This window comes from Lissotriton helveticus, chromosome 12 (assembly GCF_964261635.1).
Source record: "Lissotriton helveticus chromosome 12, aLisHel1.1, whole genome shotgun sequence".
Classification (NCBI taxonomy): Eukaryota; Metazoa; Chordata; class Amphibia; order Caudata; family Salamandridae; genus Lissotriton; species Lissotriton helveticus.
Window position 1 is genome coordinate 676,374,886 of NC_136073.1, and position 12,939 is coordinate 676,387,824.

Consider the following 12,939-nt stretch of genomic DNA (forward strand, 5'->3'; position numbering starts at 1 on the left):
ATGGCCGCTTGTGAACACTCTCTGAACGCCATCCCTTCTGGGAGTTGTGGTTTGTCTGTGACCAGTTTCCGCTGCATTTTGCGGAGGTTCGACTCCGTCGTACTCACTGTCCCGGCGGCCTCGGCGGCGGCCCCTCCGGCCGGTGTTGGATATGGCAGACTGCCTGCGCTCGGTGACACAATAGCAAATCCAAGATGGCGGAGCCGCAGGTCGTAAGCAACGGGACTGGGGTTGAAGTGGGAGACCGACTCCAGCGTCTGTATCCAGCTGTCAATCAGCAGGAGAATCCTCTTCCCCGGTCCTGGAGTCCCAAGGACAAATACAGCTACATAGGGCTGTCACAGGGCAACTTACGAGTACACTACAAAGGTAATGATGGGCTGTGGGAGGAAAGGGAGGAGGTAGTGGAGAAGGAGGGGAGAAGGGAAAGGGGCAATTAGGAGGGCCAAAGGGGAAGATAGGGTAGGTAGTAGAAATAAGCACAGATCCGTCGGGGTACTCCTTGTAGAACCTTGGTGCTTCCACACAAGACAGGGAGAGTTTAGTTACCCCCTTGTTTCCTCCCTTCCTGACTCAGTCTTCAGCTGTGGGGAAAACAACCAAATGCATTTTGAGGTACAGCATGACTTGGTTGCCTGTAAACCCTTAAGGACACGACAGTGTCCTGTTGCGCACATATTCTAAATTCTGTTCACTCGGAAACCAACATACTAATAATAGAATATATTACCTCACAGGTGTTAATTAACAATGTCCGTGGAGGAGGTGATTGTTGATCATTGGAATAATGCAATTATAGCATGTTTCATACACTTTACTTTAATATATTTTACCCATTTATTCCATACAATTCCATGCACTGGTATTTGATATGATTTGCCCACAACCAAATAGTGTTTGGTGAAGTATCAAAGTCAGAATATGCACCAGGTATGCCAGGTTTCATGGTCTGCAATGTAATCACTACACTGCATTTCCTACTTTTGCCCCAGTATATCTCGAACAGCTGCTCTAAAAAAACCACCCTTCGACCCCGAACCTTCCTGCCAAGATTCTGAAAAAATGTATCTCCCAGCTATACCTGGAAGCCACTGCACTACTTGATCTATTCCAATTGGGGTTTTGCCCGCTACCTAGCACCTACACTTTCCCTGTGGCTTTATTTGTCTATGTAAGGGCTGCAACCCGATCTTTAGACCTTTTGGCGGCATTCAATACTGTCTCCCACTCCATCCTTCTCAAACACATGTTGAACCTTGGCATCTACCAATCAGCCCCTAAATGGTTCATGTGTGTTGAAGATGCAAGTCTTTCTCACCCTTTTTTTCTCTGATCCAGTTCCCCTACAACAAGGTGTTCGACATGGCTAATCACTCTTTAATTTACACATTTCTCCATGTGATTGATCTTATTCATCCTTAAGACCTGGAAATGTTTTCATATACAGACAATGTTCAGCTTATTGTATCATTCGCCAATAATGATTCTAACACGCAGATTATTTTCTTTGAATATATGAAAGTTGTTGCATCTTGAATGTTTAATAACTGCCCCAAACTGAACAGAGAAAAACCCCATAATTGCTCCTTTTAGGTCACCCAGCTGTGACCAGATGATCCCGGACAGATCCTTGAACCCTCATGTTCTGATAAGAAGTTAGGGTTTGGGTTTGACAACAATCATTCTTTCTCCATCCAAATCTAAAAAGTCTTTGTCCCTGCTTAGGTGTTTAAGGAAAGTTGTGCCTCTCTTGCCAGTATCCTCACGGAAGACGGAGGTTCTACCACTCATAGCTTTTAACACAAACTATGGCAACTCCTTGTATCTTGATTTGCCCAAACTCCTAAATCTCCTTCCGACCATTCCGAAAGCTGTTAAAGTGCTTGTTTTTAACATCCTCCATCATATTCCCTTCTCGGGCCATCTAGCTGCGTATGCTGATTGCCCTTTGTGAAATGATATTTCTGTAAAGCTCCCTGCTTGATGCTTAGAGCTTTCCACAACATAAGCACTAGGTGCTGCTATAAACTATCAGTTCTTGTCAGCCCCCCATAGACTTCTCTTAGACAGTGGAAGGCTAGTCACTACTTGTTACAAAGGTTACCCAAGAAGACCATTCTCTCTTAGCCTCTACACTCAGGTACACATTCCCCCTGGATATACAAGTCTCTCATTCTGAATTTGTATTTAGAAAGAAACGTAAGGCCTAGCGTTTCTCTCAGTAGTCCAGTTCCATTGTTTCTCAGTGCAGGTTTAGTGAATGATGTACCAGGGTGCCTTATTGTGGACAACAGCGCACTTTCTGAAATGTAACCATGAATTTTAACTAGTCCAGGCAATGATGTCTTATTTCATTGCTCCTTCCTGATGTGTAGCTCATTTGCTTTGCTTTTTCCTTTCTCCCTGACCACCCAGAATAAACTGTTGCTGCACCAGATGAAATAAATAGTCTAGGGCAATGTTGTCAATTGATTCGCAAGACTGCATCGCCATTGCCTTTCTCTTGCTCCTGTTTTTTCTGTCTCCTACTCCTTCATTTTCATCTCTTCTCATTTAGTGCTTTGAAATGACGTAGGGACTGAAAAGTCAATACATTACCACATGACCAACTGGTCACATAGCAAAATAACCTGACAAGACCCCCCAGGCCTCGATTCTAATTTTCTTTTAAGTTGGTGTAAAATGTATCTTTTAGGTACAAGGGTTTAAGTTATCAAAATTATTGCATTAAGCTGGGGGTGATGGTGCGGTGGATTGATTCATCTGCTGGATGGGTCTTTGTTTTACTCTTAGTGTACTCAAAGGTGTGAATTCTGATAGGTTCGCTCAATCTGTCATCTTCTGAGGTTGATTAAATGATACAAACATGTCCGTAGCACTAAGGAATCCCCCAGGGTGAATGCACTGTACAAATACACCTGTTATTTGTTTACTTAATCTACAAAATGTGATGCAGGTGTGTAATCTTTCAGATATATGAGGATGCAAGAAGTGCAACTGACTGTTCCTCAACTCTGATGTTCTTTCCAGTGCAGGACTGTTAGATTACTGATTCTCCATTTGTCCACCCGGTCTCGGAGCTAATCGTGTCTGCGATGTTGCCAAGTTGCATCATGTCCTGTGTGAAAGCTTCAGCCTTTTCATGCTTCTAAGCCAGCACTACACTTGTTGGTGATACTTGTAGGTTCGCCTTTTTATGTCTAGTGTGTTAGCCAGTATATTTTGATTTGAGTCCCATTTGATAAAATACATATATGCTTATAGCGGCCTACAGCCAGGCCTCTTTATCTATTGGTCTGTTGCCTCATTCACATTTTTCTTTCTCCTACTAGAGCATGGGGCATTTGATCTGCTTACTTCAGTCATTGGTTAACTTTTTACTATGAGTTTCTGATTCTTTCCTTTCACAAGGAGAACGTCTGCACACAAAGTCGTTCCCTTCAGTTCTAGGGGGGGGACTACTTTGGCAATATGTGCTTTTTGAGACACAAACGATTTTTTGTAATTTTTCAACTTTGTTTTCTTTATATTTGTTAGAGCCTCATACCTCCCACAACAATATTTTATAAAAACCATGGCAAACAAAATGAAGCATTAACACAAAGCTAAAAGGCAGGCAATTAATGATAGACCGTGTGGTTTTGCCAGTGCTTGTTTGTATATGTCTGGGGTTTCACTTCTTTGTATGTCAAGTTATGTTTGCCAATAAGTCCAATCTGCCTGCGGGTTCAACCCTTGACACGGGGACACCCAGATGATACATGACTCACTGCTCCCTGGCTCTACCAATCATTACAGCCTAAGTGCAGGCAATTATACACAAATACCACGTTTGAGCATTGCATTTCCTTGATTGCATGCATAGTGTGATTTGATTAATTTTCAGTAAATCAAAAACAAATGCACACTGCAGATGTTAGAATCCGGCCACTGAAGATACGTTCTGAAAGGTTCCCTGCCAGAATAATTGCTACATATTGAGACTTTGCCAATTATTTTTCTCACTGGTTGGTTCAAGTAAAGAGCTCAAAACGTCCACATCTTAAATCCTTTCCCTGATTCGTATGGAGATCATAGACATATTTTGAAGGACTGCAGACTTTGGGTGGAATAAAGCACTATTAAATAAACGTACTATAGAAGAGGGAGAAAATGAAAGGGTGAGCGGAAGAATGGCTGAAACGTGGCAAAAAAGAGGAGTGGAGGTAACCCTTGGGAAATAGAGTAGTGTGCATTTAAAAAAGGTACAGCCAGATAGGTAAGAGTGGGCTAGGGGGAATCAAAGGTGAAGAAAGGTGGAAAGTAGTAAAAAGGGATTAAGTGGAAATGGTGATGAAAAGATGAAGGAAGTGATGAGAGAGAGGCTTACAAGTGGTTTATGGCTGCCTTCCATGTACAGGTAAGGCATTGATTGAACTATGAATGTGGGCATTGGTTGAATGCACAGCAAAGGCAGGGTGTACACCAGGGTATCATTCTTAAGCACTTTTGCGTTACCAAGAGAATAGTGAGTGAGGTGCAAGAAAGAGGGGTCACTGGGAGAGCTAGGGATTAGGACAGCAGTTATGATTTTTCATCATTTGTGTATTGTTATAGACTACTGCGGCCCTTTGTACAAAAACTTTAACTATGTAAACCTCAGGATTTTAAATGAGGAGTTGAGGGAAATTTTGGGACAAGGAATGGAGCAGGGTTTATAAAAAAAACTTTAAGACAGCCTAAACATCGTTTGACGGAAGTATTGGCTTCCCTTCCTGTGTTTAAATCGGCCACTGATTCCTTTTCCCATCTTTTGAGCGGGCCATTGGCTCACCCTTCCCATCTGTTGACTAGGGAACGAGCTACTGGATCTTCTTCCCATCTCTTAAATTGGTCACTGGCTCCCTTTTTTTGTCTAAACTGGGTTACTGGCTCCCCTTTTTAGGTCTTGCCTAGGCAGCGCTTGCGCTGTCTCTTCGAGACATGTTGTATTCAGGATATGGGCATAAAGCTCCACCCATCTTTTCAATTGGTTCCTGTCACTGTCCTTTGTAAATGGTGGCTTTTCATTGTTCAGTAGGCTTAGTTGTTCCTCCTTTGTACCACCTAGTCTCTTCTTGTAACATCCCATGAGAACACCCCTGTTATATCTGTTGTTCCACCCTAGGTTTCAATTACAGCCTCTGAGCACTAATTTCTTAAAGAGCTTCAGACAGAACACACACCTGGTCCTAAGCAAGGCTGGCAGTGGCTACTTTACTTTCTAGCACATATCACATTTATATGAGACCTTCTATAACTGTCACTTCATCAGCTCCACACAGCGTACAACCTATTCCGTAATTAATATAATAATTATTTTTTCACATTTCAAAGCTACTAATTGTATATATGGACATAGCTATTTGTACTCGTGGTACTGTCTTGCATGCAATGCATTATGGGTAGGGTGGGTTTACCATACCTTCTGCTGGGCACAGTACCATATGTCACCAAAAGAGATCCCGGGACATCTTTTGGCCACATATGGTACTGCACCCTGCAACATGGAGAGGAAAAAAAATTGGAATTTATAATGTCAATAACACCAACAAATGCACGACCGATTGCATTTCCAATGCAATAGGTCTCGCATTTGTTAAAGTTAGAGCTGTTGGCTTTGAAAAGGACAGTGTTTTTAGGTCTCGCCTGTCGATGCGCATGCGCATCGAGCTTGCGAGACTATTGCGGCTTAACCACTCTTTAACTAACAAGCAAGGAATCGTGGCGATTCCTTGCAGTGCCCGTGACTTTTAAGCTCAATGCGCATGTGCATTGAGCTTACAAGCGCGTGCACATCAGTTCCCTCAGCCGCAATCGCCGTCTGTTCCCTCAGCCGCATTCCTCCGACACCTTTTGAAGTGAAGCTTAGCTTCACTTCAAAGGCCCCGGCTTCTTCACACCCACATGCCGCTCTCCCCGCTCCGCCCCCTCCCCTGCCCGCCGTGTGCATTTCTCCTCCACCCCCTCCCCACAGCAATGCCCTCCGTCTTGTTTTTTTTTTTTTGCATTACCAGCTTTTCAGTCTTTTTCCTTTGGGGGGCCTGCAGTGTTGTGTTTAAAGGCCTATATGATTAAGGCACACTGGCTTGTCTTCAGTCTGTATGACAGGGCACCCCCTCCCTCCCTTACGTTTGTAGTAATAGACAGCATGTGGTGAAGGTCACACGGAGGTCAGCTAATGGGACGCCTGCCCACTTCTTGCTCTGTGCATGCCCCGGGTGTGTGATAGTAAGCTCGACTCCCCCACCCCTCCCGGCCCCGTGGTTCTCTCTGAATACAGTGGGTGGGATTCTGAAACTGTTTACGGTGTTCCCCACTTACCATAACACACCCCTAACCACAGTCTCTCCTAATGTCAGTTTTCCATGACTGTCTTCTGCCCCTAAAAAAATCACTTTCTTTTCGTTAATCAGTACGGCTTTTAAATCAATTACAGCTTAATCTCTGCGCCACCAAACCACATGAAAGTCATCACAGTAGAATTGAAGCAGTCATTTTCGGTGCTTTGGAGGTGTTGAAGCTGCGCAGCCGCAGTGCAACCTCTGCCAGCAGGGCCCGCGCCTTCCAGGTCTCTCGGCACCATTATATTGCATTAAACGGAGAGTGTGTGTTGGATTGTTGGGACCTGGAGTTCGAGGTCGCCTTTTTCTTACCGCCCCCCCTCCCCCACTACAACTTCGCAATTTAAGAATGCAAACGGTATTTCCTGCCTCTCGGAAGCCCGGCGAGGACCCACAGGCGGCCGTTGTACATTTGTACCCTAAAAACCATCGTGTGAGGGGCAGGGATCCACTTGTGTTTGCACTTCGGTTGCCTTTGAAAAGAAACGCTGTCACCCTCACTCACCCTCAACACCTCACCCTCACTCACCCTCAACCCCTCACCCTCACTCACCCTCACTCACCCTCACCCACCCTCACCCTCACCCACCCTCACCCTCACCCACCCTCACCCTCACTCACCCTCAACCCCTCACCCTCACCCACCCTCACCCACCCTCACCCACCCTCACCCACCCCCACCCACCCTCACCCTCACTCACCCTCAACCCCTCACCCTCACTCACCCTCAACCCCTCACCCTCACTCACCCTCACTCACCCTCACTCACCCTCACTCACCCTCACTCACCCTCACTCACCCTCACTCACCCTCACTCACCCTCACTCACCCTCACTCACCCTCACTCACCCTCACTCACCCTCACTCACCCTCACTCACCCTCACTCACCCTCACTCACCCTCACCCTCAACGCCTCACCCTCACTCACCCTTAACCCCTCAACCCCTCACCCTCACTCACCCTCAACCCCTCACCCTCACCCACCCTCAACCCTTCACCCTCAACCCCTCACTCACCCTCACTCTCACTCACCCTCACTCACCCTCAACCCCTCAGCCTCACCCTCACTCTCACTCACCCTCACTCACCCTCAACCCCTCAGCCTCACCCTCACTCTCACTCACCCTCACTCACCCTCAACCCCTCAGCCTCACCCTCACTCACCCTCAACCCCTCACCCACCCTCACCCTCACTCACCCTCAACCCCTCACACTCACTCACCCTCACCCTCACTCACCCTCACTCACCCTCACCCTCACTCACCCTCACTCACCCTCACCCTCACTCACCCTCACTCACCCTCACCCTCACTCACCCTCAACCCCTCACCCTCACTCACCCTCAACCCCTCACCCTCACTCACCCTCACTCACCCTCACTCACCCTCAACCCCTCACCCTCACTCACCCTCACCCTCACTCACCCTCACTCACCCTCACTCACCCTCACCCTCACTCACCCTCACTCACCCTCACTCACCCTCACTCACCCTCACTCACCCTCACTCACCCTCACTCACCCTCACTCACCCTCACTCACCCTCACTCACCCTCACTCACCCTCACTCACCCTCACTCACTCACTCACTCACTCACTCACCCTCACTCACCCTCACTCACCCTCACTCACCCTCACTCACCCTCACTCACCCTCACTCACCCTCACTCACCCTCACTCACCCTCACTCACCCTCACTCACTCACCCTCACTCACCCTCACTCACCCTCACTCACCCTCACTCACCCTCACTCACCCTCACCCACACTCACCCTCAACGCCTCACCCTCACTCACCCTTAACCCCTCAACCCCTCACCCTCACTCACCCTCAACCCCTCACCCTCACCCACCCTCAACCTCAACCCCTCACTCACCCTCACTCACCCTCACTCACCCTCAACCCCTCAGCCTCACCCTCACTCTCACTCACCCTCAACCCCTCAGCCTCACCCTCACTCACCCTCAACCCCTCACCCACCCTCACCCTCACTCACCCTCAACCCCTCACACTCACTCACCCTCACCCTCACTCACCCTCACTCACCCTCACTCACCCTCACCCTCCCTCACTCACCCTCACTCACCCTCACTCACCCTCACTCACCCTCACTCACCCTCACTCACCCTCACTCACCCTCACTCACCCTCACTCACCCTCACTCACCCTCACTCACCCTCACTCACCCTCACTCACCCTCACTCACCCTCACTCACCCTCACTCACCCTCACTCACCCTCACTCACCCTCACTCACCCTCACTCACCCTCACTCACCCTCACTCACCCTCACTCACCCTCACTCACCCTCACTCACCCTCACTCACCCTCACCCTCACTCACCCTCACCCACACTCACCCTCACCCACCCTCAACGCCTCACCCTCACTCACCCTCTCACCCTAAACCCCTCAACCCCTCACCCTCACTCACCCTCAACCCCTCACCCTCACCCACCCTCAACCCTTCACCCTCAACCCCTCACTCACCCTCACTCTCACTCACCCTCACTCACCCTCACTCTCACTCGCCCTCACTCACCCTCAACCCCTCAGCCTAACCCTCACCCTCACTCACCCTCAACCCCTCACCCTCACTCACCCTCACCCTCACTCACCCTCAACCCCTCACACTCACTCACCCTCACCCTCACTCACCCTCAACCCCTCACCCTCACTCACCCTCAACCCCTCACCCTCACCCACCCTCAACACTTCACCCTTCACCCTCAACCCCTCACTCACCCTCACTCTCACTCACCCTCAACCCCTCAGCCTCACCCTCACCCTCACTCACCCTCAACCCCTCACCCTCACCCTCACTCACCCTCAACCCCTCACCCTCACTCACCCTCAACCCCTCACCCTCAACCCCTCACCCTCAACCCCTCACCCACCCTCACCCTCAACCCCTCACCCTCAACCCCTCACCCTCAACCCCTCACCCTCAACCCCTCACCCTCACTCACCCTCACAACACATATTGTGTTACAATAGGTGTCACATTTGCGAAAGATAAAACTATCTAGAGATGTAGCATAACGACCAGAGCTGCCATATAAGTCACGTAAATACAAAACATGTTGCATTCCAAATGCTATAGGTGTCACTCATCCATTTGCAAAACGAAAAATGTCAAACTCTTCTATTGCGAGACCTATTGCATTTTCAATGCTTGTTTACTTTTGCATACCATTGGCAATAGTGTTATGCAAATATAATTCCACTGCAAATAAATGCAATAGGTCTCGCAATTGCCATTGTAAATGGCAATGCCTTTTATAATATTAAAAGGCATTGTTATTTACAATACCAATAGGTCAAACTTTGAATAAAGTGAGACCTATTATATTGCAGAGTGTGGTTACGTTAAACTGGCGCCGCGCTCACCATTAAAGTAAAAAACAAAACAAAAAAAAACAGAGCTCGGTGTCCCTGAGTCGGGCGCTGTGCACAACTATAAAGTAAAAAAAAGCAACAAAAACCTGCCCGGTGTCCCTGAAGCAGGAGCCCATGCTCACCAGTAAAGTAAAAAAAAAAAAAATGAAACTGAGCGCGGTGTCCCTAAAGCGGGCACCACGCTCAGCATGCAAAATGTATATATGTGTGTGTGTGTGTGTGTGTGTGTGTGTGTGTGTGTATATATATATATATATATATATATATATATATATATATATATATATATTAGTAAAAGAAAGCACAGTGTCCCTGAAGCGAACACCGCGATCTTATTAAAATTGATTTTTTAAAACCAATAAAAGTGTCGCCATTGTACTGTGCAGGTAGTGGGCAGCCACTTTTAACGTTAGTGTGGGCGCACTGCAAATACAGCAAAAAGCAGCTGCCATTGTCCATATTAGTTAGCAATAAACAAAATAGGGCTCACCTACTTATAACGCACACCATGTAACAAGCCAAGTAAAGGGGCCAGTCGCCATGGGAGATAACACATGAAGACAAAGCGGTACTAAAGAGGGACTAACTAGCCTGTTTACGAATTTGAAGCCAGCATTTACGAAGGACAATGACACAAGCCAATGAGAAATAAGGGCGGAGAGTGGGCGGGGCTTCTATTCCATATTTCAATACAAGTCTCGCAGAGCAGCGTATGCGTGCTGACTCTAGGCTCGACCTAAAAACAAAAGTAAAAAACATTGTTTTCAATGCCAACAGCTCTAACTTTAACAAATGAGAGACGCATTGCAAATGCTTGTTTCATTTGTTGCCTGGATCAAAGACTCATTTTTCACGTCTTTTGCCTGGGTCACTACCTCTCCTTTGTAGTTGTCTGGGTAGTTGCATTCTCTGTTTTGTAGGCATTCCCCCTCCTTTTCCTTCTGTCTGGGTATTTGCCACATTCAGAAAGTTTTTTTAGGTGATAGGCCTCCATGCCTAAGGGTAGTGGTGTTGCTGCTGTCTGTGCTTAAGCGGCCATGGTCGCTCTCTGCTGCCTGTGCGCCATGTGTATCGGCTTAAATTGTGGACTATGGCATGACATCCTGACCCCATCTACTGCTGTGGATGGGGAGTATTGCCCCACCCAGCCTGCTGTCAGTAGTCCATGGGTAGTGTCACCTAGTTGCCTGTGGTTTGTGTTATTGGCTGCCATTGCTTCTGCTTCATCTGGATACAGCTCTCCTTCTGCACTGGTTGTACTGGTTGTACCTGCTGTTGTCAGTGTTCACCCTCCCTGTTAGATTTGGAGGCCTCTAGTGTTGGCACAGGTAGGTACTTGTGACAAATGGGGACCCTTGCCTCTAGTCCGGTTAAGGGGGTACACTCCTAAAATACCCCCTGCTCACCCTCTTGGTAGCTTGGCACGAGCACACAGGCTTATCTCAGAGGCGGTGTGTAAAGCATTTGTGACCACATACAATAATCCAGTGACAACAATACAGATGGACACCACACAGGTTTTATATAAAAAATTAGTATTCTTTAAATAGACTTAACACAAGACCACAAACGACAAAAATCCACAATACTGTACTTAAAATGGTAGTTTTAGCTTAGTTCTTAAAATGCGACACTTTAAGTCAATGTACCTTACGATGCGTGACGCTTCCACAACAAAAGTGTTGCAGTGATGGAAATGCGGCAAAGTTCAGGTGCAAAGAAATAAAGATGTGAAGATGTTCTAGATGAGGCACGCTTCTCTGATGTTGCGAGAAGTCTCGGCTCGATGCGTCAGCGGTGACATCCTTGTTCAGAGATACAGTGGCTTTGGCGGCGACACTCTTCTCCCTCGATGCGAGATGCTACCGCTCGATGCGGCAACTGCAGCGGCGACAGCGGCGCTTCTCCGTGGATGCGAGGCGCTTTTCTTGATGCGGTGCAATGCGGCAACTGCAGCGGCGACACCCTTGTTCAGAAATAAAGCGGCTGCGACAGCGACACACTTCTCTCGATGCGGTGCAATGCGTCAGCTACAGCGGCGACACCCTTGTTCAGAAATGCAGCGGCTGCGGCGGCGAGACCCTTCTCTCGATGCGGTGCAATGTGTCAGGTACAGCGGCGACACCCTTGTTCAGAGATGTGACGCAGCGACGGCGACATGCGTCTTCCTCCTAAGTCACGTTTCCAGCTCCTTGCGACACGCAGTCCCTCAGAAGGCCAAAAACAGCAGCAGGCACTTCCAAAGAACTCTTGGGGAGCTGGTGGGTGAAGTCTGTTGTCCCTGAGACTTCAGCTGGAGGCAAGCTCTGTTCCAAGCCCCTTGTGATCCCTATAAGTTGAAATAAAGTACACAAAGTTCCTTTCTCTTTCCTTTGGCAGTCAGGCAACCACTGCAGGCCAATCCCCCAAGCAACACTTCAGCTTAGGTATAGTCTCTCCGTTTCTTCAGATTCCTCTCCTCAGCAAAGGTTTCTTCTTGTTTGTCCAAAAGTGATCTAATATCTTGGGATCAAGGTCCCAATATTTATACCCCAAAATCCTTTGTCCCCGGAGGGCAGAGGGGCCTTTGCCCAGTCCAAACCAGTTCTGGAGTGCTCTGTTTACATGACATCTTCTTTCCTTTCACAGTGTAGGGCATAAACATTAGACGCCCCACAGGAGGTGGAGCCAGCATTGTGAAGGGAAAGCACAGCCCTGGAGCACTCTGTTGACATAATCCCTTCTCTCCTTTCACAGTGCAGGGCAGAGACATCAGACTCACCACAGGGAGTGGGGCCAGCACTGTGGTGGGCAGGCACTGTCCTATTCAGGTCTCCGGTGCAACTCCTCCCTCCCATCTAGATGCAGATCTCTCTATTCACCACTGGGCGGACTCACCCTGTCTCCTGGAATCCCCCAGCCCTGTCACTCAAACTTCAGACAAGGAATACACAACCTAGCAGAGGCAGGTTTGGATAGTTAGACAAGAAAATACCTACTTTCTAAAAGTGGTATTTTCAAACACAAAATGTTGAAACCAACTTAACAAAAGATGTATTTTATCATTCTGAGTTCAAGCATACTAAACTCTAATTTCGACCATGTTCCCTGAGTCACTTAGGATTATAAAATGTAATAATCTAACTGCCCATTCTGGCCTATGGGGAATAAGTAGCCTTGCAATAGCGAAAAAAGAAAATGG

General features: G+C 47.8%; 1 protein-coding gene across 1 annotated transcript in view; it reads left to right on the forward strand.

Annotated features, from left to right (window-relative positions):
* Positions 1-139: 139 nt before the first annotated feature.
* The window catches only part of RANBP10 (RAN binding protein 10), a 542,287-nt gene continuing 529,487 nt past the window's right edge, over positions 140-12,939 (forward strand). The window contains exon 1 of the mRNA XM_078669990.1: positions 140-369. Within this exon, the coding sequence (XP_078526116.1) occupies positions 195-369 (175 nt within the window). The 5' untranslated portion in view covers positions 140-194. The remainder of the gene's footprint in view (positions 370-12,939) is intronic.